General features: G+C 67.0%; 8 protein-coding genes across 8 annotated transcripts in view; 4 read left to right on the forward strand and 4 right to left on the reverse strand.

Annotated features, from left to right (window-relative positions):
* The window catches only part of CHLNCDRAFT_49352 (hypothetical protein), a gene marked incomplete at both ends in the record, with an annotated part of 7,799 nt that extends 5,577 nt beyond the window's left edge, over positions 1-2,222 (forward strand). Inside the window, one exon of the mRNA XM_005851624.1 lies at positions 1,937-2,222. Coding sequence (XP_005851686.1) covers positions 1,937-2,222 — 286 coding nt within the window. The remainder of the gene's footprint in view (positions 1-1,936) is intronic.
* Positions 2,223-3,758: 1,536 nt separating this feature from the next.
* CHLNCDRAFT_132957 (hypothetical protein) lies at positions 3,759-5,316 on the reverse strand (the record flags this gene model as incomplete). The annotated part of the gene is made up of 4 exons (XM_005851954.1): positions 3,759-3,845; positions 3,985-4,120; positions 4,228-4,400; positions 4,588-5,316. The coding sequence occupies 4 exons, from the start codon at positions 5,314-5,316 to the stop codon at positions 3,759-3,761; spliced, it is 1,125 nt and encodes a 374-aa protein (XP_005852016.1).
* A 492-nt stretch (positions 5,317-5,808) lies between these two features.
* CHLNCDRAFT_132958 (hypothetical protein) lies at positions 5,809-9,661 on the reverse strand (the record flags this gene model as incomplete). Its single annotated transcript, XM_005851955.1, has 9 exons — positions 5,809-6,651; positions 6,828-6,881; positions 7,015-7,086; positions 7,267-7,743; positions 7,895-8,644; positions 8,816-8,897; positions 9,118-9,263; positions 9,389-9,469; positions 9,605-9,661. The coding sequence occupies 9 exons, from the start codon at positions 9,659-9,661 to the stop codon at positions 5,809-5,811; spliced, it is 2,562 nt and encodes an 853-aa protein (XP_005852017.1).
* Positions 9,662-13,959: 4,298 nt separating this feature from the next.
* CHLNCDRAFT_56449 (hypothetical protein) lies at positions 13,960-16,623 on the forward strand (the record flags this gene model as incomplete). Its single annotated transcript, XM_005851625.1, has 8 exons — positions 13,960-14,136; positions 14,300-14,435; positions 14,598-14,698; positions 14,827-14,928; positions 15,178-15,272; positions 15,516-15,649; positions 15,906-15,991; positions 16,232-16,623. 8 exons carry the CDS (start codon positions 13,960-13,962, stop codon positions 16,409-16,411), a joined length of 1,011 nt encoding a protein of 336 aa, XP_005851687.1. The 3' UTR covers positions 16,412-16,623.
* A 40-nt stretch (positions 16,624-16,663) lies between these two features.
* CHLNCDRAFT_132961 (hypothetical protein) lies at positions 16,664-18,645 on the reverse strand (the record flags this gene model as incomplete). The annotated part of the gene is made up of 9 exons (XM_005851956.1): positions 16,664-16,822; positions 16,940-17,008; positions 17,138-17,225; positions 17,404-17,477; positions 17,672-17,795; positions 17,901-18,012; positions 18,228-18,329; positions 18,449-18,505; positions 18,603-18,645. The coding sequence occupies 9 exons, from the start codon at positions 18,643-18,645 to the stop codon at positions 16,664-16,666; spliced, it is 828 nt and encodes a 275-aa protein (XP_005852018.1).
* Positions 18,646-19,221: 576 nt separating this feature from the next.
* Positions 19,222-23,062, forward strand: CHLNCDRAFT_132962 (hypothetical protein; the record flags this gene model as incomplete). The annotated part of the gene is made up of 12 exons (XM_005851626.1): positions 19,222-19,417; positions 19,544-19,616; positions 19,756-19,823; positions 20,000-20,087; positions 20,242-20,308; positions 20,452-20,540; positions 20,789-20,851; positions 21,052-21,273; positions 21,467-21,573; positions 21,786-21,879; positions 22,055-22,182; positions 22,437-23,062. 12 exons carry the CDS (start codon positions 19,222-19,224, stop codon positions 23,060-23,062), a joined length of 1,821 nt encoding a protein of 606 aa, XP_005851688.1.
* A 194-nt stretch (positions 23,063-23,256) lies between these two features.
* On the reverse strand, positions 23,257-24,584 carry CHLNCDRAFT_18675 (hypothetical protein; the record flags this gene model as incomplete). The annotated part of the gene is made up of 4 exons (XM_005851957.1): positions 23,257-23,343; positions 23,498-23,701; positions 23,882-24,051; positions 24,311-24,584. The coding sequence occupies 4 exons, from the start codon at positions 24,582-24,584 to the stop codon at positions 23,257-23,259; spliced, it is 735 nt and encodes a 244-aa protein (XP_005852019.1).
* A 125-nt stretch (positions 24,585-24,709) lies between these two features.
* Positions 24,710-26,529, forward strand: CHLNCDRAFT_132964 (hypothetical protein; the record flags this gene model as incomplete). Its single annotated transcript, XM_005851627.1, has 5 exons — positions 24,710-24,745; positions 25,125-25,302; positions 25,430-25,596; positions 25,719-25,784; positions 26,044-26,529. 5 exons carry the CDS (start codon positions 24,710-24,712, stop codon positions 26,527-26,529), a joined length of 933 nt encoding a protein of 310 aa, XP_005851689.1.
* Positions 26,530-27,044: the final 515 nt, after the last annotated feature.

The following is a 27,044-nucleotide window of genomic DNA, read 5'->3' on the forward strand; positions in this document are numbered from 1 at the left end:
CCCAGCCAGAGCCGTTTTTTGGCCCGATTTCGCCAGCATTTGGCGATTTCGCCAGCTTTCAGAAACACTGGCTGGGAGCCACCTTCCATTCGGCACGCATGTCACGCAGGCCTTGCCAGCCTGCAGCGGGGCATACAGAGGGATGGGTTGAGGTGTCAGTATTGAAATAATTTTATGCGAGCAGCAGTAGTGAGGCAGCGACTACTGGTGGAGTGAGCGAACAGTCGACTAGGCTGGTAGCACAGGCCCACCTGTCACAAAGTTGCCGGCATGTGCCCTGGCAGCAGCAAGCGCCTCGTGCACAGCGGGGCTGCCAGGCCGGAACTGTGGCATCCCAGCGCGGCAGTCGCCAGCAACAGCCAAGTGGGGCCTGCGTTCCCAGCCTCTCCAGGGTCAGGCAGCCCCACAGCCTGCTGCTGCTGGAACGAGTGGGCAACGGCAGCGTCGTGAGCGGCAGCGGCCTCTTCCTGCATGCCATGCAGGAATGACAGGGGCTGATCAGGCAAAGCCAGGCGGTGGTGCTGGTGCATTATGCATGGGCACGTGCTGGACAAACGTATCCAGGGCCACATCATGCAAGGCTCAGACACACAACGTCACCCCACCTGCGGCGCCTGCCGCCAGTCCACGAGGAGGCACAGGAGTGCAAAGTCGTCAGCATTGCCCAGCTGGCGAAGCACTCTCAGGAGGACAAGCTGGGCCGGCACGCTCAGATGGGTTGCCCACTGCACGCCGCCCGCGGGCTGGTTGCCGCCTGCAGCGCTGGCGCCACATGGCCCAGCAAACTCCTGCTGACAGGCATGCAGCAGAGCGGCGCACATGTTGCGCCGGGCGAGGGCTTTCGGCCGGTCTTTCCGCGGCTGCTGCTCCTGCTCGACTGGTGTCGCCAGGCTGGCATCCCATAGCGGCCCGTTCCGCATGCTGACAAGCGCGGACGACATGTGCTCGGCTCTTGGGCTGTAGGTGCCGCAGGACGCTGCTTGGAACAGTTGCATAGCCTGCAGCACCTGCAACAGGGATGATCATTAGGCATGACAGGTTGACTGAGCTCGGAGATGCCCCGCTAATCATGAGCAAGGCCCATCCCATCACCTCTGCTGTCCTGCCCAGATTGGCAAGGGCTGAAAGCACTGAGCCAGCCGCCTCCTGCTGCTGCTCTGTGGGAATGTGGTGCATAGCCATCAGGGCCAGCTGCAGGGCTGGCGACAGTGGTGGCGCTGGGGGCTGCCCCGACGCCACCGGCGACCACTCTGCGACAGCATCCTGCCGTGTCTGATGGGTGGTGCTGGCAATGGCGTCGACTGCCAGCTGCAGCAGCGTGTCCCATTGCAACCTCCTGGTGGCTGCTGCCAGCAGGGGACCATGCGAAGTCAGCATCTCAGTCAGCGCCGCAGCTACCACATCAGCATTGCGCCGCCAGCTGGGCGCCAGCATGGCTGCCAGCACAGCATCCCAGTCAGCATCGCCGAGGGCAACTGCCACCTCTGTCTCTCCACACAGTAGCTCCACCCTACGCAGCAGCTCAAACAGGGGCTGCTGCTCCTGCGGCTCGGACGCATGAAGCAACTGCAGCGCTGCTGCCAGCGCTGCCTGCTTGGCTGCCAGGCTTGGCTGCCACGACCCTAACCCTAACCCTAAAAACCCTAAATTCATCCAACCGTTCTGTGCGGGATTTCCCGGCAGGCAGGATATTAGCTGCTCTCCGCTCCGCTTGCAAGCACTTGTAAAACTCAGCAACTACACTGCATTGGCAATTTGAAGCATAATGGAGCACAACATGCTTGTCGCAGCAAGTGGCAGCAACGAAGCAACTTGCTCACCTATACATGTCCAATCTCTCTTGGCCAAGGTGCGGCACCAGAAGTGCGTTGTCATCCAGCGTGCGCAATAATTTAACAACATGAGCTGCAAACAACATAAACCTTGTTTGAAACAGCTACACATGGGTGATGGTGGCTTCCTTCGAAAGAAAGAAAGAAAGAAAGAAAGAAAGAAAGAAAGAAAGAAAGAAAGAAAGAAAGAAAGAAAGAAAGAAAGAAAGAAAGAAAGAAAGAAAGAAAGAAAGAAAGAAAGAAAGAAAGAAAGAAAGAAAGAAAGAAAGAAAGAAAGAAAGAAAGAAAGAAAGAAAGAAAGAAAGAAAGAAAGAATACGCCCTTGGGCGTGGGTTGAGGAAGCCAGCTTCTGCCGCAACGTTCAAGCAATGCATAGCAACTTCAAGTTAGCAGCGCGCTCGTCATCCCGGCAATCACAACATGTACCTACACCTAAGCATCCAGCAATAAACCTTCTCCGGGTGTCAAAGGCACATGATGCCCCGGCGTGCGCAGCGACCTCAGGCCATCTGTCTAGCGTTCTCATGGAAGCTGTCAGCTGCAACATGGGCAGCACCCCGTAGTTTGCTGCGCCGAACAAGAAGCCTGCAGGGAGAAGCGGGGTCGGGTGACTGGCACCATGCGCTATAGTGTGACAAACGCCGACCCGGCATTTGATCAGGCAGAACATGGCACGAAAGTGCGCGCGCCTTTTGAAAGAATGGGCATTTTTGGGTTCCTCTTGCCAGCAGATTCTGCGCTGCCTTGCACAACATCGATGTAGCCTAACTCAAGCCCAATAGCTTGAATGCTGACAGGTGCCAGGATGCTGGTCAGCTCGCAGCAGCGCCCCAGTAGACTCGCCAGCAATAGGGCTGATCTGAGCTTTGTGCGATCAAAGAGCGCTGGCAGCGCAGCAGCGGCGCCCTCCAACGTGCTGCCTAACATCACTCTCAACGCCGTGGCAGCATCGCCGTTCTCGGCAGCCTCTGAACTGTATGCCTGAAAAAAGAGAGGGAGAAATGACCATGTTACGCATACATCACGGTGACCGCCGTGCTGCACCATGCCACCTGCTCTGATGGCAACTGCCCTCAGCGCACCCTACACAGCTCCCTGCAGTCCACAAGCTGGGCTCCGACCGCTGCTGCCAGTTCCGCGTGGCGGGAGGGGGCAAACCCGTGCTGCGCTTGGCAAGCCAGGGCAGTGCAGTACAATGACTTGCTGATGGTGTGCCACAGCAAGGGTGGTGGGATGCTGACGGCTGCAGGGCCGCTGCTGTCCGTCCTCCATGCCCATTTCCGAGCTTCTGCTGGGGGTTTCCTGGCTCGCTCTGCCTCTGCCAAATACTGCAAGTGCTCCACAAGACAGGACGCTGCTGCGAACTGCGGGCCGCACAGGTCCGCCAGCAGGTGGGTGGAGGGGTCCAGGCTGCGCTCCAGTGCCTGCAGCGGCGCCAGCAGGAGGCCACCGGCGCCGCTCCCGCCGCCGCCCTTGCCGCCTGCTGCGCCGCCGCCCTCATCCTCCGCTGGCGGGGAGCCAGACTTGATCGCCGCGACTGAATGGGCCCGTCTGCTTGGCTGCTGACCGCGCATCCCCCATCGCCTTGATCGGGGGTGTTGCAAGGTGTTGCAAGGGAGCAGGTGCGCTGAAACACTGATCATGGCTGCCTTGGCACTTGGAGGGCAGGAACGTGTGTGGGAGGTTCTTGGTTGCCTTTCCTGCCGTCCCTTGGTGCCTGGCGGACTTCGACTTTTCGTTTTCGAGGCGGAATTCCGCCTGCCTTGGCCATTAACACATCCAGGAAGTGGACGGGCGGCTCCGCCGACGTGCACAAGCAAACCCTAGGTACCCTGCCAGGCACCGCCGTCGGCAACACTAGCGTTCATCGCTCTTGCATTACAAAATGCTGCACACGACGGGCAGCAGCACTACGCCACATGCCATCTACTGCTCGGTCCGCTCTGGCGGCACCTGCCTGCCATTCTCGTACTGCACCCACCGCCCCTCGGCCACCTGCACCTGGAAGCGCTCCTGCGGTGGCGCAGGGCAGGCGGCAGGCGTATAAGGCTAGCTGCACAGCGATGCAGCCACCACACAGAGCAGCAGCAAAGCATGCATGCGGCAGCGGCCAGCACAAGGTGCCGCTGCAAGCGCCGCTGGCGCAACTCACGCGCTCCAGCCGGAACCTCTGCAGCATCATGCGGGGTCCCACCCCGCCGCGGCACTCCACCGTCTGCACCCTGTCGGGCATGATCACGTGGACCACGCGCCCAGGCACCCAGGCCTGCCGCTCCGACCACCACACCCTGCGCACATGGCAGCAGCGGGGGAGAGGGCAAACAGCAGGCGGCAGGCAATCTCACATATTTGGGAGGAGAGTAGAAGCGGAAGAGGTGCATTTTTGGCGGCACACCTGACGGTCTTGCCCATCAGCGTGGGCCCAAAGGTGGTGAACAGCGGCGGGGCCGGCGCCGCCTCCAGGGCACCATCACCGTCGCCACCAGCTCCAGCCTGCGACTGGCGAGCAGAAGCCGCCGCAAGGTCGGCCTGCAGGCACTCGATCAGCACGCGCTTCTCCTTGAGCTCCTGCAGGCGGCAGGGGAAGAAAGAGGAGGGCAATCAGCCGGCGACTCAGCGGCAACTCTGCATGTCGCGCTGCTCTTGCGCAGGACTCCAGCAGCAGCAACACGCAACTTTGCCTGGCTGGATGGAAGTGCTGGGTATGAACCGAGCCCAAATCAAAGGCATGCCCGCATGCCCCACGCCTGCACACCTCTTCCAGAAGAGCCACATCCTCGGCCGCCGCCGCGGCTGCTGCCTCCTGCACCTGCGCCGCCGCCGCTGCCTCCTCCTGCAGGCGCTGCACCTCTGCCGCCCGTTCCTCCAGATCCATGTGAAGCTCGAACAGCTCCCCTTGCTGCTGCTGCTTGGCCTCCAATGCATCCGCAATTGCCGCCTCGACCGCGGCCAAGCGCTTCTGCAGCTGCTGCACAACCTCCTCTCGCTCACACAGCTGGGCTCGCGCCTCCAGCAGCTGCAGGCGCTGCTCCACCAGCTGGGCCTGCCACTCCGAGGGCGCCGCCTTAAGCTGGCGCTGCTCCTCCTCCTCCTGCGCGGCATCCGCGGCCGCGGCACGCGCAGCTGCCGCTGCGGCCTCGGCCTGCTTTGCGGCCGCGGCAGCTGCCGCAGCAGCGGCCTGGGCACGCGCTGCGGGCGACGACGCGTGCGCCTGCTGAGTCCAGCCCGCCGAGGCCGGCACCGCGCCAGCGTAGCCGGCGTGCTGCTGCGGCCGGGTGTGCCGCCTGTGGTGACGCGGCGGCGCGCGGCCGCCGGCCGCATCGCTGGTGCCCTGTTTGGCTGCCAGGGCAGAGGGGGACACGCCCCAGGGGTCAGGCATCTCCAGCTGGGCCCGCTGCTGGTCCAGAGACCGCCTCAGCTCCTGAACGTCAGGGCTGGCAGCCTGGTGCGAGCCGGCGCCCTGGTGCGGTCCTGCAGCTGCCATGGCACGGCGCTTCGCATACCCGCCCCGAGGGCTCGGCGGCAAGGGTCCCTGGTGCGGCGGCAGATGTGCCTTGCCCGCTTCAGCAGAGACAGGCAGGCGGCGGCGAGGGCGAAAGGCGGGTCGGGTAACACACAAGACTGCGTTTTGATCACTCCGCCTTGCGACCTCACCTCCCGGCAGCGACAGCGGCCTGCTGCATATTGGGGAGGTCCCCCAGATGCTGCTAGACATCCGTGTCGGCGCTCCCATACGCAATTCCGACACTGGCAGAGAAATCAAGCGATGCTTGTGCATGCGCGGGGCAGAGAGCCTGGATGAGACATCAGGTGACGACGGAATGTTTGCATATGCCGCGGAAACCGGCCGACATGAGCCGCAAGGCAGCCCGCAGTACAGGCGAGGCAGGACGTCGCCGTGTGCCTGGGGTGGCCCCTCGCTCGTGAGCTGCAAATGCAAAGGGATTACACTCCGCTGCCAAGATGGACACTGGTTTCAGACTGCTCCATTGAAGTGCAGGGCCAGCACAGCATCTGCCGCCTCCTCCGCCTGCCGCGCCTCGGCAAGCAGCGCCTCTGCCGCTGCCGCGCCGCCGCTTCCCCCCGCCGCCGCCGCGGCAGCAGCGGCCAGGCGCAGCGCCTGGGCCAGCTGGCGGCGCTGGAAGGCCGCAGCGGTGCTGCCAGGGGGGTAGCTGTGCTCCAGGACTGCCAGGCTGTGCCGCAGGTGCTGCGCTGCCGCCTCGTCATTGCCAGCGATGTGCCAGGCGTGCGCCAGCGCATCGTGTGTGGCACCCAGCAGCAGGTTGTGGGGGTGCAGGTGCTGCTGCCGCTGGCGCAGGCACTGCCGCAGCGCGCGCACCGCCTGCTGCACCGCCGCCGCGCCGCCTGCCGGCGCTGTGCCCTGCTGTTGCCGCTCCTGCTGCTCAAGCACCGCCGCCGCGGCAGCATGCGCCTCTGCCGCGGACTGCAGCTCGGGCTGCAGCTGCTCCTGCCACCGCTCGATGCCGAGGCGCGCGCCGCAGGCACAGCACGCGCCGCTGCCGGCCGGAAGCTGGTACCGGTGCAGCACGCCGGCGGGCACGGTGCGGGTCGGCAGCACGGCGCCCTCGCAGCGGCTGGCTGGCACGGCGGGGCACCTCAGCCCAGCCGGGGCCACATCCGCCAGCTGCCCCGCGGCCGCCCCGGCGCAGGCGCTGCAGCGGCAGGCAAAGTGGTACTGCTGCAGCAGCAGCAGCCCGCGCTGCGCCGCCGTCATTTCGCCCGCCTGCGGCCCGTAGCAGTGCAGCAGGGGCTCTCCTGCGGGCACAGCTTCCACCGTCCGCACAACCAGCTTTCCACCCTGCACAAAGGGAGAGCACGCCAGCAACAGGGGCGGAGTCGTTTCCTGCCAGGAAGAGGCTACGCTGCGTACCGCCTGCAAATCAGGCACCAGGCCCTGCGCTCCCGCCCAGAATCCTGCTGCACCGGTGAGCCCCCAAGCGCAAGACACGCGGCGGGTCACATGCTTGGCCTCACCTCAAAGCGGGTGGACACATTGGGCAGGCAGCTGTGGTTCATCAGGCTGCCCACCTGCAGCACACAGGGGCCGCAGCGGCGCTCGCTGAGGGCACGTGTCAAGCAGCCAGCAGCCGGCCGCACCACGCCCTGCAAAGCAGGCAGGCACGAGCAGCCTGGCAAGCAAGCAGCCTGCGGGCGCACCCACCGGGTAGAGCGCCAGCGCCAGCCGGTCGTCGCTGCCGCGGCGCTGGGGCGGGACCACCGCCAGACCGTTGATCTGCTGGGCGGGGAGGGGAGCAGGGGCCAGGTAGGGTGTGCTGTGGGCTCAGAGGAGGGCTGGTGCTGGTGCTGGCGCTGGTGCTGGTGCTTCTAATCAATCACGATACCCGTGATACACGGCATAGCGCACGTGTGCCAGCCTGGCAGCGGTAGCGAGATGCTGCCCTCGTCCTCGCACCTGCAGGCGGCACAGCGCCTCCAGCACTCCCTCCGCCGTGACGCCCCCCCGGGCCTCCTCGTCTGCTGCCTGGCCCTCCACCGCCGCAGGCGAGCCTGGCCCAGCCTCCGCCGGTGCGCCGCCACCGCGAGCCTCTGCCACTGCCTGCCGCCAGGTGGCGTGCGTGACTGCCGCCAGTGCCGCCAGCTGCACCACCTCTGTTGGGTCCAGCTCTGCAAAGTGTGTGCCCAGAGACGCCACGTGCCGCGCAGCGGGCGAGCCGGCGCCGCCGAAGCGCAGCCGCCGCGCCAGCCGCAGCGCCGCCACCGCCTCTGCCGGCAGCAGCACGGTCCAAGGGCGGCCGCACTCGGGGCCGCCCGGCTGGTGGAAAGGGTCGGCGGCACGGCAGGCCGGGGTGCAGTAGGCGGGCATGGGGCAGCGGCGGCAGTAGTAGGGAGCCGGCGCGTCTGCCAGCGGCGCCAGGCATGTGGAGCAGACCTGCGGGCAGGATAGGCAAGCCGCACTGCTGAGCAGCTGCTGGCTTTGCAAGTGCAGCGATGAAACACGTCGAGTCCACAAACACATGCATACGCGCACACACATGCAGCTGAGAGCCAGCCTGGCGCTGCCAGCAGCGGCAACCACCCACCGAGCGGCGGCCGAGCTTGGTCAGAGCAAAGGCAAAGGGCTGCTCTGCGAGCACGTCCCGCCCGGCAGGCAGCTCCTCAGCCGCCGACAGGCCCCGCCCGGCATCCTCTGTCTGCTGCACAACCAGCGCGGGGCCCGCCGCCGCCACCAGCCGCTGCACCTCGGCCGCATTTGGCGCGCCGCCGCCTGCTGCCCCTCCTGCCGCCGCCGCCTCCTCAATCTCACTGGGGGATGCGTGGCCGTTGGCGGCGCCGCCATTGGCCAACGCGCCCTCAGCGCCGGCGGCGGCGCTGCTGCCTGCGCCGCCGCCATCTGCCGCTGCCCCCTGCTCCGCCTCCAGCTCTGCCACGAGCGCGGCAGCCTCGCCCGCGTCTGCCTGCTGCTCCTGCAACAGCTGCAGCGCCCGCCGCGCGTCGTGCAGCGTGCCGGGGCTGGCGCCGCGGCCCAGGGCCCGGGCGGTACAGGCTCTGCGGTACCAGCCCTTGGCAAAGGCCCGGTCGCACGCGATGGCGCAGCTGCTGTCGTGCAGCGCGGCCTCCAGCCGTGGCGGCCCCTCCTTGCTCAGGCACAACGCTCGGTTGCAGTACAGCCGCGCCGCCAGCTGGGCCCCGCCGGCGCCGCCGCTGGTCTCGTCGCAGTACTGCAGCGCCTGCGAGAAGAGCAGCGCTGCCTGGCGGTACTGGCCGCGCCCAAAGGCTGCCGTGCCGCGCGCCTTGCAGGAAGCCACGTGCTCCTCGTCCGCGGCGCAGCCCTGGTGGGCGGTTGGGGAGGCGGAACAATGATGCTGGGAGATCACGCAGGACAGAGAGATATGCACACCAACTGCTGGCAGCCGCGGGCCGGCATCACGGGACGGCAACGCACACAAGGCAGAGGCGGCGGCGGCGGCGGCGGGCGGCGGCGGCGGGAGACACAAGCGCACCTGCACGTTTGGCGCCAGCAGCACGGCAGCTACATCGGCGAACCCAGGGGCCTGGATTGCCTTCCCGACAGCCTCTGCCGCACTGGCTGCGAGAGAAGCGCATTCGGTCGGGTCGCAGCGGGCCTCCACCTCCGCCAGCAGCGCGCTCAAGGGGCTCTGCATTGCCCCGATTGGCCGGAAGTGTTCCGATCGGGAGCCTGGCGTGTTCAAGGTGCACAGGGCGAAGTTCTAAAACAGGGATGCACTATCTAGACCCTCAAGGTTATAGAATTCCGAATGCCCAACATTTAACCACCACACACGGTGCAACAAAGCAGGTGGCCAGGCCGCTGAGCCTGATGCCCATGCCGCACGCTGTGGCGGCCAGGCGGCGCCGCAGGCATTTGGCGGGGGTGCGGGTCATGCTGAGGCATGCAGGCTCTGCAAACGGCTGTGCCAGGCTCTGCGCCTGCACCGGAAAGCACCAAGGAGCGGTGATGAGAAAAGGAGAGAAAGCGGCGGAGTGAGGGGGGGTATGTTGCAAGGGCCGGCTGGCCTGCTCCGTGCCCCTGCACAGCACCCGCTCAAGCTCACCTCTTCGGCGCTCAGCTCCAGGTCCAGGGTGAGATCAAAGGAGAAGGCAGGCAGGATGCAGGCGGCCTTGGCTGCCTCCACCTGCGGCAGCAGGGCCAGCAGAGAGAGGCGCCGGCGGGTCGGCGAGGCACGCCCGTCAGCGTTGGCAAGCACGAGATTGGTTTACCCCGCCCCAGGCCCAACGCAGCCCTCACGCTGTGCAGTACACACATTCACCGTGTTTGGCGGCGTGGGTGTCATCAGCTGCAGCGCGCCCTTCAGAGGGTGCGCCATGGCGGCGGAGGGGTTGGCGAGGGAGGGCGCGGGTGCAAGCGTGCCGATTGTCCAGCCCGCTGTGTTGGGGTGGGGTGGTGCAGAAACCTTGCCGCCGGCTGTCAGGATTTTTCGGAACTGCTTTGCTGCTGAAGCAGGGGGGCCAGAGGGGAGAGAGGGGTGGCGTGCGCCAGCAGTTGGCCGCGGCAGCGTGGCGGTGGCTCGAGTGACCTGCGAAGAATTGCCCGGATGCCTGGCGCACTGCGTGTGCCTCAACCTGCAATCATGCACACCTGTCCTCGTTGGGAGCGAGAAGTTAAAGGCCTGGGGGAGCGCCATTTTCACTCGGATGGGGGGCTGTGGCGTGTGCTGGGAGGGCAGCGTGTGCTGTGGTGCCATGAGCAGATGGAAAAGATGCGACGAGGGACGGCAGCCGTTGACGCGGTATGTCCGCGTTCGCCGGTGCGCTGCGTGCTGTGGTCTTGGCGGCTGGTGGCTCCCCGCTGCCGCCGCGGCAGCGCAGCCCTCGCTCCCTGGTCCCAGCTGTGTGCTGTTGAGTGCCACCACACGTACTTTAAAGCGTGTCTCTGCTTACATGAGTCACAGACCCATGTATCTACCTCTATGCCAGCCCCGCTGTGCATGCCGGCAACCCTGCCCCACCCCATCACAGCTCGCTGCTCCCAGCGTGCTGCTAGCAAGGCAGCATCCTCAGGTGCGCCCACTCCTGCAGGCTCAGGCCGCCACCTGCTGCTCAGGTGCTGCCACCGCAGGCCTTGCCGCCAGCCTCACACGGCCGCCATAGTAAAGGCCATCCTCGACGACGAACACATCTGGGTGGAGAGCCACGAAGTCTTGAAGGCGCAGCGGCGCGGTGTGCTGGCTCCGCGGCACCCGCACATCCAAGCAGACCATGTACATTCCATAAAGCCCCTGGGTGGCCAGCTGGGCCCGCAAGGCTTCCAGGTAGCGAGGGCTGTCGCCGCGGCAGGCGGCTGCCAGCTCGGCCAGTGAAGGCGCGTTGCCGGCGCCAGACAGGTAGCTGCGTACGGTGGGGCTGGAGCGCATGGCGGCGCTGAGCTGGGTGCCGTCCTGCGCCAGCCTGCGGACAGGGAGTGCGGTCAGAGAGGGCAGGCACGGCGGCAGCACTGATCTCTTGCTGTGCGGCAAGTGCCAGCCCAGGTCGCAACACGTGCACAAGCCCAGCAAGAGCAGTGGGCACAGCCAGCTCCCACTCACTCTGCCTCCAGGGCTCGCAGGCGACTCTGCGACGCCCAGGTGGCACGCACGTCCGGATGCAGCACTGCAGGCAGCTCGGGGCGAGCGAGGCAGGCCTCAAGCTCCTCTGCAGCCGCCTGCCGGGCACGCACCCACTCCTCCACAGCCGCTGTCTTGTTGGGTGCGGTGTTGTGAGTACGCCGCCAGTGGTCCACCACTGCAGCCTCCACAGCAGCCTGCAGGGTGCCCTCTCCCGTGTCCAGGAAGGCGTCGACAGGTGGTAACGCCGCCGCTGCCTGCAGCTCCAGACCATGAAGCTCCAGCCTGTAAATGAGGCAGGGAGGAGCAGGGAAGCACAATCAGGCGCTTGGGGTCTGCGACATGGCACGCAATTGACACTTCAGCTGGCCTTGCACCCAGCTTGAGGCTGTATCGCTGCCAGGTGCTGAGCTGTGCCTCTCCAGCCGCGAACCTCACCCTGCCCACAGCTCCTCCAGGCGTGCCACGTAGGCTCCCCACAGCTCGGTCACCTTGGCTTGCATCCTGGGCGGCATGCCCTCCTGCTCCAGGCATGCCTCCAGGCTGGGGTTGGCGGAGTGCTTCTTCCGCACCCACTGCCGCACAGCGGAGTCTGCACGGTGCCAGGCCGGGCACAGGGCGGGTGATGCTGAGGCAGCGAAGGCCAGCCGCCAACGGCACAGTAAGGTGGCAGCGGCCTGCCACACAGAAAAAGCCAGGTGGGGCGGCGACCAGAGCGGCTGAGCACAGCCGAACCAATCGTTCCGCACTGTTGGGCTCCTCTCCATAGTGGAATTTGTAGCCCGGCACTCGCTCGAGGCAGAAGTGCATCGCCTCTAGTTCAGCCACCACCTCATCCATAGGCGACTGCGCTGCGTGCACAAAGCCCTGGGCGATGTAGGGCTCGCTGTAGTGCGCCGGCAGGTCGTTCGCGGCCAGCCTGCGGCACGAGGGTCCAGGAAGCAGCAGGAGGGCTGGAGGAGGAGGTCTGAGCAGCAGGAGCAGGTGGCGACAGCGCTGTTCCAGGGGGAAGCGAGGGCAGCAGGTCTCACTCTTCCTCCAGCTCCTGCTGCCGCTGCTGGCGCTCCTGCTCCTGCTGCCGCTGCTGGCGCTCCTGCTCCTGCTGCTCCTCCCGCTCCTGGCGCGTTGCCGCCGCCTGCGTGCACATGGCAGGAGCAGGCAAACCACTCAGCAGGCGCGCCAGCAGAGGCCTTGGCAGTGCACACGCAGGTGGGAGCGGCATCTGCGTGCATGGCCCTAAATGCAGGCGGGAGACCAGCGGGCACCCTTGCTCCGTGCAAGAGGGGCACGACACTCGCCCTTGGCAACAGCCTGCCATGCCCCCTCTGTCCCCCCACCTTGCGCCTTCGCTCCTCGTTCTTGGCACGCGCAGCCTGCAGGCCCTCCTCCGAGCCGTACTTGCGCAGCGCAAGCGCACGCAGCTGCGCAAGGGCGGTGTCAGCAACAGGCAGATGAGGTGGCTGGCAGGCAGCCGGCCGCGGCCCTGCTCCCGGGCATGCGGGATGCATCTGCCCAAGCAGCCTGTACCTGCACCACGCGGTACAGCCGCATCTTGGCGCCGCCGTGGTAGGCAGGGTTGGCCTTCTTCACCACTGGCAGCTCCTGCAGGGGGCGGCAGCAGTGCTGGTGGGGTGATGTTAGGCAGGGCGGCGCCTTCCTTCGCAGGACCCTGATGGTCTCTGTTTTGCAGGGACGGGGGAGGAGGCTGGGCAGCCGCCATCCCAGCACTCCCTCACAGTAGCTGCCCGGTACCTCCAGGTCGCGGTCGCTGAGGCGGAAGGTGGCCTTGGCCCTGCCAGAAGGCATCATCTGGTGAGCGTGCCGGTAGAAGGGGATGAACACACGCAGTGGCACCTGCGGCCCTGGCAGGCGCAGGCGTTCCTGCGCGGATTGGGGATGGGTAGGGCTTGGAGCGAGGTGGGTGAAGGGCTGGCGTGCATGCAAACCTTGGAGGCGTGGCAGGGCAGCACAACGGGCATGCAAGCAGCTACAGTAGTCAGCATCACCGCCCCGCGCACCAGCATCGCAGCCTTGCTTTGCGGCATGCTCTTCATGCCGACCGCTCTGCAAAGGCGAGCCACCTGGTAGGCCTTCAGCTCCTCGCCGGGGCTGTCGGTGCCCAAGCCCAGGCGCTCAGGTATCCTCCTTTGCCACCAGCCGTGGTGGGTCAGTGTGGGCGGCGCCGGCAGCTTCGCCGCCAGGGCGTCCCAAAGCTCCTGAATCACCCCGCCGTAGGCTCCCTGCTCCCCATCACCACGCGTGTGAAGCTGCTGGATTACGTCGAGGCTGGCAATCGAGAGCGTGGCCTCGTAGCAGGCTTGCTCGCTGGCCCCTGCTCCCTCCACCAGAGCCTGCCGCAGGGGTGGCAGCTGCCTCAGCAACTCGAGCAGGGGGATGGACTGCTCGGCCTGCGGCTGCTGTTGCCTTGACGAGCCCCGGGTGGGACTCAAACGGGCTACTTTGGCGGGCAGCTTGCCCGATCTGCTGCGAGTATTCATGCTCAGCATGCTGGTGAGAAAAGGATGGAGCCTCTGATACACGCCCTCTGCCCGGCTGGCGCGGGACGACTCGCGGGCGCCGACAAGGTTGTTTGTGGCTCACATTGATGAAGATGTTCGGTCTGGATCCAAGTGCACGCCACAGCTTGGTGCTCCTTTGCCAGGCCTGCCGCACCCACGTCTGGCGCCGTCGAATTGATTGATTCATCGCTTGACGTGCACGCATGCAACCGCCGCCGCCGCCTTTCTGCTTGAAACAGTGCGGCTGATGTTTGAAACGTTGGCCATGTTGGCTGATACGCCTTGATTCTGACATCTGTAGTCGTGCTTCTGCCCAACTGGCTGCAAAGGCCTGGAGCCAGGTTGCTCGCCTCGCCGCCATCCGCACCCGCCTCCCGCACCCGCCACCTCATCACCCCAAGCGCTTCCCCTGATCGATCAGCTTGCACTCGCACACCGGCGATCGCTGAGAAGGCGCTTGGGCTACACAGAGCCGCAGTTGGCCTCGCTCTCGCTCGCTTGCAAGCCCTATCTCTCGCATATCTCCCTTGCGTGCGGGCAGCAATGGCGGCAATGGCGTGCACATCGCCGCACCGGAGCGCAGCAGCACAGCCCCCGAGTCAACGGCAGCAGCAGCAGGGGCAGCAGCTGACGGCGGCGCCGCACCGGCGGCGCCAGCGGCGGCAGGCGACGCGCCGCCAAACCGCGTGCCAGGCGGGGAGCGCGGCGCAGAGCGCGGCGGTGAGCCTGCCTGCCGTTCTCAGCACGTAAATCTGTGACTGCCTCGTGCTCTGCTGTACTCTGGTGCCCCGCCCGGTGCCGCTCGCTGCTCCGCTGCGCATCGCTCTTGGCCTGTCTGCGCCTGCCTCAACACCCAACTGCTGCTGCCACCCGCCACCTGCAGCCCTTCCCCGGGGACTACAACCAGGCAGTGCGGCAGGCGCAGGGCGCGGCGGCGGCGGCGCTGGCCGACGGCGCCAGCCTGGTAGAGGTGGAGTTCCCCACAGCCTCGCTGGTGGCGGTGGCGGGAGACGCCGAGGGTGAGACCCGGGCCTGGCTGGCTGCCTGGCTGGCTGGCTGGGCTGGCTACCTGGCCGGAGGAGCAGGACTGGGGGGCGTGCCAGCAGCCAGGTGCCAGGCCGGGGGCCCGTGCTTTGCGCCCCGACTCGTGCTGCCCCGCCGCCTCGCCCGCCCCGCCGCAGGCGCCAACGAGATGACCTACTCCCTGCAGCACCTGCGCCAGTTCATGCGGGGCTGGAAGGACCAGGCGGGCACCACTCGCATCTTCTTCCCAGACCCCACGGTGCGCCCCAATGCCTGGGCAGGCCCCGAGCGCGGCACCGCCGCCGTTGCTTGCCAGCCAGCGCGATCCGCACCGCCCCGCCGCTCCCTCAGCCTCCCTCTCCCTCTCTCGCTGCCCCCTGGCCCCAGGAGCTCAAAGTGGCGCTCAAGGGAAAAGCCATGGACCCCAACGCCGGCTCTTGGACCATAGACCCTGTGTTTGAGGGCACCGCCTTCAAGTTTGGCTACCTGGTGCGCCGGCGCCTTTGGCTGGCCTTGTTGCGGCGGCTGGCTGGCTGGCTGGCTGGCTGGCTGGCTGGCTGGCTGAGCAGCTGGCAAGGCTGCTGCTCTGGATCAACGCGTGAGGGGACAGGCTGTCACTCGCTGCCTGACCGCCTGCGGCTGCTCTTCGGGTGGAGGCGGCTTCAGCTGGCAGAGAGCAGAGGGCGGTTCAGATGCTGAGCTGGCGTGCCGCTGACGTGGCGCTCGAGCTGGCCGCAGATGAAGCCGAACCCCTTCCTGGACATGGGCATCACCGTGGGCAAGATCAACGCCGCCGACCAGCTGGACGGGCGGGAGCAGCTGCTGGTCATGGCGTAAGCGCTGGCTGGCGCCAGGCTGGCGCCAGATGGCAGCAGGCCTGTGGTGCACTGGCAGGCAGCCAGGCCGGCTGCTCTGCTGGGGCAGGCATGGGCCCTGCGGGGAGGCGGCCGGCTGGCTGGCTGGCGTGGCTGCCTCACACGGGCGCTGTTGCTGCGCCCGCTGGGTGACGAATCCATGCCTTCCCATCTCACGCCCGGCTGCCTGCTCCCCGCCTCCTCTCCGCCCCTTCCCCGCAGCTACCCGCACTTCAACCCCCAGGAGATGCTGGAGGTGGCGGCGCTGCACGAGTACCTGGCGGCGCAGGCAGGCGGCAGGGAGGGTGCCACCCCCATCATCACCTTCAACGCCGAGCTGGACCGCATCCGCACAGGTGCGCGCTTGCACTGCGGCGGATGTGGCAGCAGCAGCAGAGAACTTGTGGCTCTGGGCGGCAGGCGTGCCAGCACGGGGTCTGCGCAGCTGGGCACAGCAGCATTCCTGCGTTGCCGCTGTGTGTCTTCCTGCTGGGGTGCCTGTCTGCTGTCTGCCATTGATGGCGCGTGCTCGCCCCATGCCCCCCAGCCGGCCGACCTCCTGGCCTTCACATTGTGTGTGTGTGTGTGTGTGTGTGTGTGTCGCCCGTGCAGGCTACTACCCGCCCTTCTTCTACCCGGCCATCGGCAAGATCGCCAAGTCCCTGCTGCCGCAGTTCACAACCGCGTACTACATCAAGGTGCGAGGGGTGGGTGGCTGTGTGTGCAGAGTGCATGGGTTTGTGTGCAGAGTGCACGTGTGTGTGCGTATGCGTGTGTTGTGCGTGTGTGGGTGTGGGTGCGTGGGTGCGCATGCGTTCGTGCACACCGTTTTGCACGAGTTGCGCTGGGCAGTCGTGCCCCAGGGCAGGGCAGTTGGGTCGCGCCCGATGGGCAGCTGCGCCTTGCCCCGCCGCCTCCTGCCTCCTCCTGTGCTGCAGAACTTCAAGGGCGCCACCGGCGGCTGCATCTTCCGCTGCTACCCGAGCCCCTTCCAGATCTGGAGCCGCACGCGGGCGGGGTTCAGCCTGGTGGAGGAGCGGGAGGAGATGCCCAACCAGAGGGAGGTGGCGCTGGAGGTGCTGCCCCGCGCGGCGGCGGCGGCGGCGGCGCGCGGATGAGCCGCACGCCCGCTTCTGGCTCCGTTCCGTTGCCCGGCTGGGCTGGAGGCACGCCCGCGCTTACCCCTGCTGCCCTTCCCTAAACTTGCGTGCACTGATTTCATCTGCCCTCTGCCTCTGACTGCACCCTGTTTGCACTGAGCTTGATCTGCTGCTCCTTTCATCTGTTGCAATACACTAATGTGCCGCAATCATGTTGCAAACGCCATCCCTGAACAACTGGATGTCCCACCATGCTCGACCATGCGCCCCTCACTTGGCCGCCGCGGGCCTTGCCGCGAAGAAGCTGGACAGCTTGCGCATGCCAGACGCCTCCTTGGCCAGCTTGGCCGCCTTGTTCGCCTGCCGCGCCTCGGCCGCCTTGGCCTTGGCCGCCTCCTTGGGATCCATCCTTGCCTTTTTCTCAGACGGCTGCAGGCGTGGTGGGCGGGTGAGCCGGAGGACGCAGCGGGAGGCAGGGAGCAGCACGAAGGCGCAAGAAAGACAGGAGCGAAACCTGACGCTGCATTAGAAGACCAATGGCCGCACCTGGGCGCCGTAGTCGGCGGGCGGCGCCGCGTGCACCCGCTGCGGCAAGTCCTCTGGCAGGTTGAGCGCCTGCAACAGGCATATGCGCACGTGGCAGGGGGCCCACAGTTGCTGTGGGTCGCACAGCAGGGCAAGGCGAGCATAGGGCGAAGCGCACACAGGCCTGCGGCAGCACTGCACTCTCTCTCCTCCACGTACCGCAGCCAGCCTGTCCTGCCAGTGCTGTGCCAGGTACTCGCCCAGCAGCCCTGCTGCGTACGCTGTGAGCGACACGTCATCCATGTTGCTGCGCAGCAGGCACAGCGTGGGGGTGGGGCAGGGTGATGGCACGTGGACAGGAGGTGTAGCATGGCAGCCCTCATCTATGGTGTACACCAGGGTCTGTAAGACATGCCCAGTGCAGGCCGCTCCTGTGAGCCAGCAGCTGACAAATACAAGGGCGCACAGCTACAGCAGGGGCCAACCTGAAGGCTGCTGCGGGGGAAGCCTGCATCGCGGCCTTGGCCTGGTCAACCTTCAGCCTCAGCCACGCCACCACCTGCACCATCGCGGGTGCAGCAGCAGGAGGAAGAGCGAAGGCGCATCTTGGCAGGGTCTGACGTGTTGCCCAGCCATCGGCATGCACACAGCTGGCGCACATGGCACTTGGCAGGCAGGCAGGCAGGCAACCCATGGCGACCCAGGGAGCTGGCAGGAGGCAGGCACAGCAGCTGGGGCGGCAGCACAGCGCACCCGCTCGTCATTCAGCCTGAAATAGTTCTGGCCCCCTGCCGACTTCACGTCGCACAGGCACCCTAGCTGTTCCCCGCTGCCCAGCAGCGGCAGCAGCAGGTGGGCAGACGGCGAGGCCGCCATGCTGCAGACCAGGGCGGGGCTGGCCACGGCAGGCTCAGCGTGGTAACCGACAGACAACCCGCTGCGCAAGGTGCGAGTTAGCGCTGCCGTCCCTTCCAACTCGCACCTGAGTATCTGCTCGAGGTCCTGGAAAACATTCTGCTCGGCCCTGGCCTTCTCAAGCAGCGGCAGCAGCACCAGCAGAGGATCCACGGGTGTGCCCAGGTAAAGACCGCCGTCTGCAGGGGTGGCAGCACCGTAAGAAGCCGCTAAGCAGCGAAGAAGCGCATATGCAGCAGCGTCACTTTCTCTGATAGCGTAATCCCCCACACAGCACACCATCATGCACAAACCAGACACCACCACAGCCAGCCAGCCAGCCAGCCAGCCAGCCAGCCAGCAGCAAGCAAGCGGCAACAGCGGCTGTCTGGCAGCGTGCAGCAGGGGCGCCCACCCTGCGCCACGCTGTTTCCTATGAACCAGGAGCTGTACTGCTGCTTGAACCAGTTGACCTCCTGGAGGCAGCCGCCCGTCAGGAGGTAGCTGGAGAGCTGGCCTGCACTGGCAGAGTGGTGGGCGAGGTTCGGAGGGGTGGCGGCGGCGAGGGAGGGGGCTCAGGGAGGCAGGTGCGGGCCACCAGCCAGCCTGGGAGGCAAAATTCACTGCAGGCGCTACCTGTCCTGGGGTCTGGCAGCGCGATGAAGTGCTGCGGGCCCTCTCCTCCTGCAATGCCTGCATGACGGCAGCAGGTGCGGGGGCGCGAGGCGGGAGTGGGGCGGGAGGCGCCATCGAGGATGGGGCCGATCCCCACTGCATTCGAGCATCGCACCTTTGGCAACTAGCACGCGCACTTCCCCCGGCTTGCACTGCATCGCGGAAGCTGGTTCAATTTTCGCGTGCGACTGATCGGAGCTTTGGGGGCCTGATGCCAGGCTCCTGACCTGGACTGGACTTTGTGTGTAGGTGCAGGCTGTGGAATTGTTCGTCCCCTCTGGGCATGATGCATGCTGTGTGCTGCGCCCACCGCTGTGCACCATTGGGTCAGCCTCCTGTCGGCCGCAGCAATTAATGCATTCTGGTTTGACCAAAGCATGCCAATTTGGATTGCCATTTCATCCCAATCGATATGCAAACATCCAAGCATTGCAGGGGCGGGGTGGTATCACACGTGAACCGGCCCACCTGCACAAGGAGACATGCCTTCAGAGCTTCTGGATCACGAGAGAGGGGGCTATGTGGCCTCATCGCAGGTCATGGTGATTGCTGGCTGTAATGTGGGAGTGCTCACACGGTGCAGGGTGCAACTTGCCTGGCGCCCGCGTGGCGCCCGCCGCGGGACAACCACCGACGTACTGCTCCCGCTCCTGCTCCAGGTCCTCCGCGCGTGTTGGACCGCAAGACCCATTGTGCTGTGTTCAGGTGCGCCACAGCAACCACATGGCGCCGTGATGGGCACAAACGCGCTCCTGGTGGCGGCAGCTCTCGTGCTGCTGACCGCGCCTGCCTTTACCAGGCGGGCCGTGCTGACCGAGGCATCGGCGGTGCGCGGGGAGGCTGGGGAATGGCGCCGCGAGGGGTCGCCCGAACTGGTGGCGGCGGAGGGGCAGCAGCAGCGCCGCTCCTTGCACCAAGCCGTGCAGCAAGGTGAGCTGCGGTAGGATTCGTCACTGAGACCTGGGTGCTATTCCATCCTTGTCCCAGAGGGACATGCAAAGAGAGACGTGCAAGCTGAGTCTGCGGCACCCACTTGCCGCTCCTGCTGTGTTGCAGGCGGCGGTGGCACGGCAGTTCCGCACGAGCCGCTGCCCAATTTTGAGATCGGGGTGCCAGCACCGCCCAAAAAGTCATTCAGGCGTGTGGCACCACGTGCACAAACCTTCCAACTCGGCTATGCATGTTGTGGGTTGCGTGGCGGCGCTGCTCTGCCACCTGCCAAGCGTCCCGCCTGCGCCCCCGGTTTCCCCACCATTCTGCCGCCGCAGGGAGTGGCAGGTCAGCGGGGTGCGGGAGAGGCAGCAGGAGTTCAGCAGCGGCACCTTCCTGATGCCCGGTGAGAGGCGCGCCGCGGCCGCTGGGCGCTTGCGCCGCAGCAGCGGCCCCGGCGCTTCGCCATGGTCGCCTGGCACACGCCGAGCCGCTGCTGCCCTGCCTCGCCTTGCCTTCCTTTGCCCGGTGTGTGTACCTGAGGCCTGCGTCTTCCACGCATGCGGCTGGGCATCCGTGCAGGGCACCCGGGGCTTGGGTATGTGGCAATCTGTGTGGTGGCGCGGGACGCACACGCCGACATGCTGGAATGGATATCACACCACGTCAGGTGACTGATACCGCAGCCTGGGCAGCCGGGACGGCCCAGCGCAGCCCAGCGCGGAGCGGCAGGGGCAGCGGGGGCAGCGGGAGCGCGCTGTCGACGACCTTCGTGCTGAGCGCGCTGCGCCTGGGCATGCCGCCTGCCTGCCCCGCTGGCGCAGGCTGGGCGTGAGCAAGATCTATCTGTGGGACCACGCCAGCCAGCCGCCCATGCGCAGCGTGGTGCAGGTGTGAGGGGGATGCGGGCCGCCGTCCACTGCTGCGCCGCTCCCATCTGCTTTCCAGCGGCTGTGCCTGCTGCGCTGCCGCTGCCACCCTGCTGCCTCACGCCCCCACCGCCGCTGCCTTTCTTCCTCCCACCGTCGCTGCAGGGCTATATTGCCGCCGGCATTGTTGAGTACCAGCACTTTGCTGAGTTCCAGCACCCCTCTGGCAAGCCCCAGCTCTATGCTTACGACCAGTGAGTGCCGCCAGCTCGGCCGCCTGCTCGCCGGCAGCCACCAGCTCAGCCAGCCGGCCGCCGCCAGCCTCCTGCTTTTCAGCCGCTGCTTGACTGCCGCTGCCACGGCCTGCCGGGGTTTGCTGTGGCGCTGCGGGCTGCCGCCGCGCCGTCTGCAGGGCTGCCAGGCAATCTCGGCCCCCCCTGCCACGCACAGCCCGTGCCCACGCTGTCGGCCCTCGCCGTGGCGGCCTCCCCTGCCTTTGCAGGTGCCTGCAGCGTGGCCACCTGCACACCTGGATGGCCTTCATTGATGTGGATGAGTTCCTGATGTTCAGGTGGGGAGGCAGGGACCTTGCGCGGGGACCGCGCCCTGGCTGGGATGGGCAGCCTGGGGACGCGGGCACGGCGCCGGCACGAGGGCCGGTGTTGTTCCCTGCGTCCCGACCCTGCTGTGAGCGCCGCTGTTGGCCTTGGCCCCGTGGGCTGCCGCCGTGGTGCCGACCCGCCAACCCGCCCGGCTGCCTTGCAGGGACCCCTGGCCCTCCATCCAGAGCCTGCCCGCCTTCCTGACAGAGTTCGAGGGTCCTGCTGCGCCGCCGCGCGCGCTCTCGGGCCTGGCCGTCCACTGGCTGATTTTCGGCAGCAGCGGGCACGAGGCGCGGCCCGCGGGCGGCGTGCTGCGCAGCTACCACCGCTGCCTGCAGCTGCGCCACGCTCAGCACGCTCTGGTCAAGACCATCGTGCGCACAGCGTGAGTGGGCCCCCCTGGGCGAGCTTGTTTGCCGTTTGATGCTGGTGTGATTGGGTGGGCGAGGGCTGGGGGATCTCAATGGGTGGGTGGCGAGCATGAGGGCTAGCTGGCTCCCAGGTTTAAAGGGTGGTGCCACTGGTGCCAAGGCTGGCTGATGCCAAGCCCTGCCCCTTGGCTCCTGCTGCTGCTGCAGGTGCACTGCCGGGGTGGAGGGCCCCCACAACTTCGTGCACAACTGCTCGCTGCCGGTGCTGCAAACCGACAAGACGCCCATACTGGGCGCACGCAGCGAGGAGCCGGGTGCGTGTGCACAGGCACATCGTCCACCGCCCATATAAGCTGTGGGCTCGCATGCACAGACCACGCCAGGCGGGCACCGCTCGCCCCCGCCACAGCTGCCAGCTGCTTGCCTGTCCTGCCTCAAGCGGCCATGGCTGCAGACTGCCTGTCCTGGCTGCCATTCATCCACCGCCCGGCCCTGCCCCGCTCCTCCCCCTCCTCCTGCTGCGCAGTGCACGTGAGGCTGGCGCTGCACCACTACGCCATCAAGAGCCGGGAGGAGTTTGCGCTGAAGATGGTCCGCGGCTCCGCCATGAAGCGCCAGAGGTGAGTCCGACAAGGGCCAGGGGCGTGGTGTACGTGTGTGTGGTTGGTTGCCTTGCGCGTGCTTGTGTGAGGCATCCGCACCGTCCCAGCCTCACTCCGCCATACCCTCCTCTCCAGCCTGCCGCGACGCACTCCCGCCACCCTTTTTCCACCCTGGCCGCCGCCCCCCCTGCAGGGGCTGGGAGTTTTTCGACTTTGTGGATGAGTGGTCCACCGAGTGGAACTGGGACGGCCTGCTGGTGTGGGACACAGAGGCCACCTTCCAGCACTACCCAGGCAGGCGGCGGCTGGGGGATGTGGGGGGTGGTTGGACACGGGGGGCCGGCAGCATGTGTGCCGGCATGCGTGTGTGCAGGCATGCGTGTGCAGGCGAGTGGGGCGCCGGCTGGCATGTGCGGTGCTGGGGGTGTGGGGGATGCAGGGCTGCAGGGGTTGAGGCGTCACACGCACAAATGCCTGCGGGAGGCGCTTTGCGAGACGCAAACGCGCCCAGCTGGGCCCTCCCCCGACCCAGCACGACCTTGCACCCCGCTCCCTCCCGCCGCTGGGCCCTGCAGCCGTGACCGAGGAGCACCTCAAGCGGTACACAGCCGAGCAGCACGAGGACTTTTGGCTCAAGGGGGCCGACGACCCGCGCTACCAGGAGCAGCAGCGGCAGCAGCAGGAGGCGGCAGCCGCCGCGCAGCAGGCGCAGCAGCAGCAGCAGGCGCAGCAGGCGCAGCAGGCGGCCGCGGAGGGGGCTGCAGGAGGAGCGCAGCAGGCAGGGGAGCAGCAGGGAGGAGCGCAGCAAGAGGTGCAGCAGCAGCAGCTGCTGCAGGTGCAGCAGGTGGCAGGCGCCGGCGCGCAGGATGCTGCCGCCCAGCTGGCTGGCAACGTGCAGCAGCAGGGCTTAGACGCAGCTGCGCAACAAGCAGCGGCGGCAGCGCAGCAGCAGCAGATGGGCGCAGGGGCTGTGCTACCTCAGGAGCAGCAACAGCAGGCGGCGGCAGCGGCGCAGCAGCAGGCTACCACTCTAGGTGCACAGCAGGCGGCGGCGGCGGTAGGAGCGCAGCAGGCCGCAGCAGCTGCCGCCGGCGGAGCGGCGGTGGAGCAGCAGCAGGCGGCAGGGGTGGCAGGAGGCGCGGCCGGCGTGCAGCAGGGGGCTGCCGGGGCGGCAGGAGCCGCAGGGGCACAGCTGCAGTGAGCTGCCCATCTGTGTGCTGCTTTCCTTTGCTGTCAAGATTGCGCTCGTGTTACAACGCTCTCCACTCTCTGGCATGAAATGAAATCGGAAGCAGGGTGGGGGACGGAATGGAAAGCAGAGCAAAAAAACAGGAAGATGCAGGTGAGGTGCAGGTTCCAGGCTGCCACCTGCCGCCGCAGCTCCCTCCACAGCCGCTACCTGCCCACCTTGCCCAGGCTGGCGTCAGTACGCGGGTTGGCTGTATACTCCTGCACCTGGACTATGGCAGAGTCCACCAGCGTCTGCAGGCGGCAGGGGTGGCACACAGCGGGCGAGTGGGATGTGAGGTTGCGAACGGCAGTACCAACCAGGCTCGTACCCGCACCACCAGCCTCCACCTGCCCTGCGCCCCAGCTCCACTCCCCAGCCCCGGCCACCAACGGCCTCCCTCTGCACCTGCAGCGCTCGCAGGTCTTTGATGTAAAGCATGCGCAGGATGGTGGCGCCCAGGTCGGCGGCCGCGTCGCCTGTGGAGAAGCCTAGCGGGTACTGCGCCAGCATGGCCGCCGCCGCAGAGCGCTGCGAGGCCCCCGACGCAGCCGCCGCAGGCGGGGCGCCTGCCTCGGCGCCGCCGGGCGCGGCCTGCCCCTGCCGCTGCTGCTTGGCCAGCTCAGCCAGGGCTGGGAGGATGCAGGTCTCTAGCATGGCTTTCGCCCGCTGCAGGCCCTGTGGGGTCGCCTCGGCAGGGCCTGCCGCCGCCGCCGCCGCCGAGGACGGGCCCGCTCCACCGCCGCCGCCGCCGCTGCTGCCGCCGCCGCTGCCGCCGCCGCCGGTTTCCACATGCAGCAGCTGCTGCAGCTGCAGCAGCGCGGCCTTTACTGCATCGGTGGTGATGTCTGGCAGAGGTGGCAGCGCGGGCTCGGTCCACTGCTCTGGGGGACCCGCCTCCGCCTCCACCCGCTGCGCCACCTGGTCAAACTGCTGCGAGGCGTCTGTGTACTCCAGCCCCACTGCAGCAACAGGTATGACGTGGGGGCAGCGGTTGGGAGCGAAGCCCGACGGGGAAAGAGAGCGGCAGGGGTGGCGTCGGTGCGGGGCGAGATGCTGGCTGGGCGACGACCCACACTGCTCTCAGCTTGAGCGCTGTCAACCAACCCCACTAGTCACAGACGATCCATGCGATATTTTCCCTGCTGCATCCCTGCCAGAGCCCTTGCTTGGTGCACAGCAAGGGATATCTGCTGCCTGCCAGCGCCGCCGCCATCGCACCCGCATGCGTGAGCAGCCACTGCAGCACGGCCCGGTGGTTGGCGGCGTCCGGCTTGATCGGGCACTCTAGATCCGCCAGGTACTTCTGCAGGGCGGCCCGCCACTCGGCTGGGTCGCCGCTCTGCAGCTGCTGGCGGCCGTCCATCGGGTATTGTCGCACTTTTGTGTTCTCCAGCCACACCAACACGGCCTGGAATTGCCCTGGATCATCGGGGTTGAAGGAATCGGCGCGAGGGTACTTGAGGGAGCGCAGCAGGAACTGGAGCAGCGACATGCCGGCTCCAGGAGCGGACGGGGTGCAGGGGAAGGGCGGGCTCATGCAGAGGGTTTGGGTCTGCCTGGACGATGGCACTGCATTTCACCTGGCGCAGGCCTCCTGCTTTGCCTACTAGGCTCCGCATGGCGAGGGCCTTGGACACATCTGTGGCTCTCCCGGTCTTTCTCGCATCCCCTGTAAGCATCGTTTGCAGCCGTAGACAGCCTCTGCTGCCCTGCCTTAGAGCAACTCGGTTCTGTCTGGACTCGCCGTCTCCTCCTTGCCAGCGCTCCTCTTGGCATCATGATGCGATCGGGAACGCTGAAGCTCGCTCTCGGTCCGCGGATTGCAGCAGCGTGCTCGCCGGCAGCGTGTGCAGCCGCGGGCGGGGCCAGCAGCTTGAGGCCGTGCCCCTGGGGATGGGGACTCGCCGAGCAGCAGCAGCAGCGCCGAGCGCTGGCGGCAGCGGCCGGGCGGGACTCGCGGGCAGACCGATATGGCGGCGTTGCCGGCAAGCCCACTCGACGAGCAGACAGCCCCCACCCGCCCCCTGCGCAGCCTCCCCCGCCGCAGCAGCAGCCTGGCAGCAGCAGCGGCGCGCCATCCGTGGCGCCCGTCGAGCCGTCGGTGTTGTCGAGCCGGCGATGGCTGCAGCGAGTCGTCCCGCTGCAGTCGTTCCGTGCAGTGGGTGTATCGTTCGACTCGCGACAGTCGCTCATCCCGCAGCTGCACAGGGGTGCGTGGGCCCGGGGCTGGCAGCGCACGGCTTATGCATGCCTGTGCCGCCGCTGCCTGCCGTGGGCATGCTGGTTGGTGTGTGCCTGCTCAAGCTGCCTGCCTGCCTGCGCCATGCCCGTTTGTAGGCCAGGCGCTTGCGCTTGTTCGGGAGCCAGACAACCCTCACGACCCACACGCTGTGGCCATCCGCACCCTAGACGACCAAAGCGTGGGCTACATCGCCCGCGACAAGACCGCATACTTCCTGCAGGCAAGCCGGGCGCGCCGCCGCGGCTTCCATGGCCGGTGGAGGGTGCCCGGCATTGGCAGTTGAGCGGGGATGCGCTGCCGGCGTGCTGCTCGCTGCCGGGAGGGCGGCCGGCAGGCGTTTGGAGACTTAGACACGCGCGCCTGCACCCACCTGTTTGCCTGCAGGACCTTTGCTTTGGCGCGGTGGGCAGCGTGGGCCGGCAGGGCGAGGAGGGGCTGTGGGGGTTCACGGTGAGCGGTACTTTAAACGTCTGTTGAAACCATCTTTGCACACCCGGCGCAGCAGGCGCAGCCAGCACCTGCATCCCCCTGCACCCAACTGCCTCTGGGGGCAGCAGCTGCTCCCACCTGAGACAAGGCAACGGCCCGACATGAGGCCAGCCGCACGCTCAGCCGAGCAGTCGGTCAAAACACTTGCCCGGTGGTCGCTGACGCCTGTCCATCTCGCCCTCTTGCCCGCCCGCCTGCCCTGCCCTGCCCTTTCCCGCAGGTGCTGGTGCAACCCACTGTCCCTCCGGTGGAGGTCTATGCCTTCCCTGCCAGCCTGGTGCAGCACGTGAGCCTGGGCCTGCGGCTGGCGCCTGCAGGCGGCCAGGCCTGGGCCGAGCTGAAGGCCGCCACGATGGCGGCGGCGCGGGGGCGGTGCTCCGTCACCGCCGCGCCGCTGGCAGCGGTGCACGAGCGGTGGGGGTTTGACGACGCGCGGCGCGTGCTGCGCCTGCTGGGCTTCCGCGCCGAGGCGCCCGAGGTGCAGCAGATCGGCGGGCTGCTGGAGCTGGAGGGGCGGGCCGCGCAGGACGCCGCCGCGCTGCTGCTGCAGCTCAACTGCTGGGGGCCGGGGGACGTGGAGGCGTACCTGGCGCACAAGCAGCAGTTGCGCCAGCAGCGCAGCGTGCAGCAGTGGAGGCTGGACCTGGGGCTGCTGGCGGCGCACGGCATCCCCGTCCCGCCCGAGCTGCAGCCTCTCTGCATCTGAGCGGCCTGGCCGCCCAACTGGGTGCTGGTTGTCTGTGTGAGTTGAGGCTGTTGGCAACAGTCGAGCGCTTGCTGTGTAGTTGAGCGTTGTGTATCATAGTCGAGCGCTGTTGTAAAGAAGCAGGCATCCCCAAGTAAACCAGCATGCACTTTGTTCAGATAGATAACAGGGCAAGTGAAGAAGCAGGGCAAAAACAGTGATGCAGACAAGGAGAGAGCTGCACAGCTCATGGGCAATCTGCGGCCCCAGCACAGGCAGGCCAGGTCGATGACGACGACCGCCGGCCGCTGTGCCGCCATGCCCCACCTGGCCCTCATTCCTCCACATCCAGAGGGTGCGGGTAGGGCAGGTGCAGCCAGGGCCCCGCAAAGCACTCGTCGCCCTCATCCTCATCCATGTCGCTGCAGCTGCCGCCGCCCGCCTCCTCCTCCTCTGCACCGCCACCGGCGCCGCCCGTCACCTCCATGCGCACATCCACAGCCTGCGGTGGCAGCATTGCAGGGAAGCAGATGGGT

The sequence above is a fragment of the Chlorella variabilis genome (assembly GCF_000147415.1).
Source record: "Chlorella variabilis unplaced genomic scaffold CHLNCscaffold_1, whole genome shotgun sequence".
Taxonomy (NCBI): domain Eukaryota; kingdom Viridiplantae; phylum Chlorophyta; class Trebouxiophyceae; order Chlorellales; family Chlorellaceae; genus Chlorella; species Chlorella variabilis.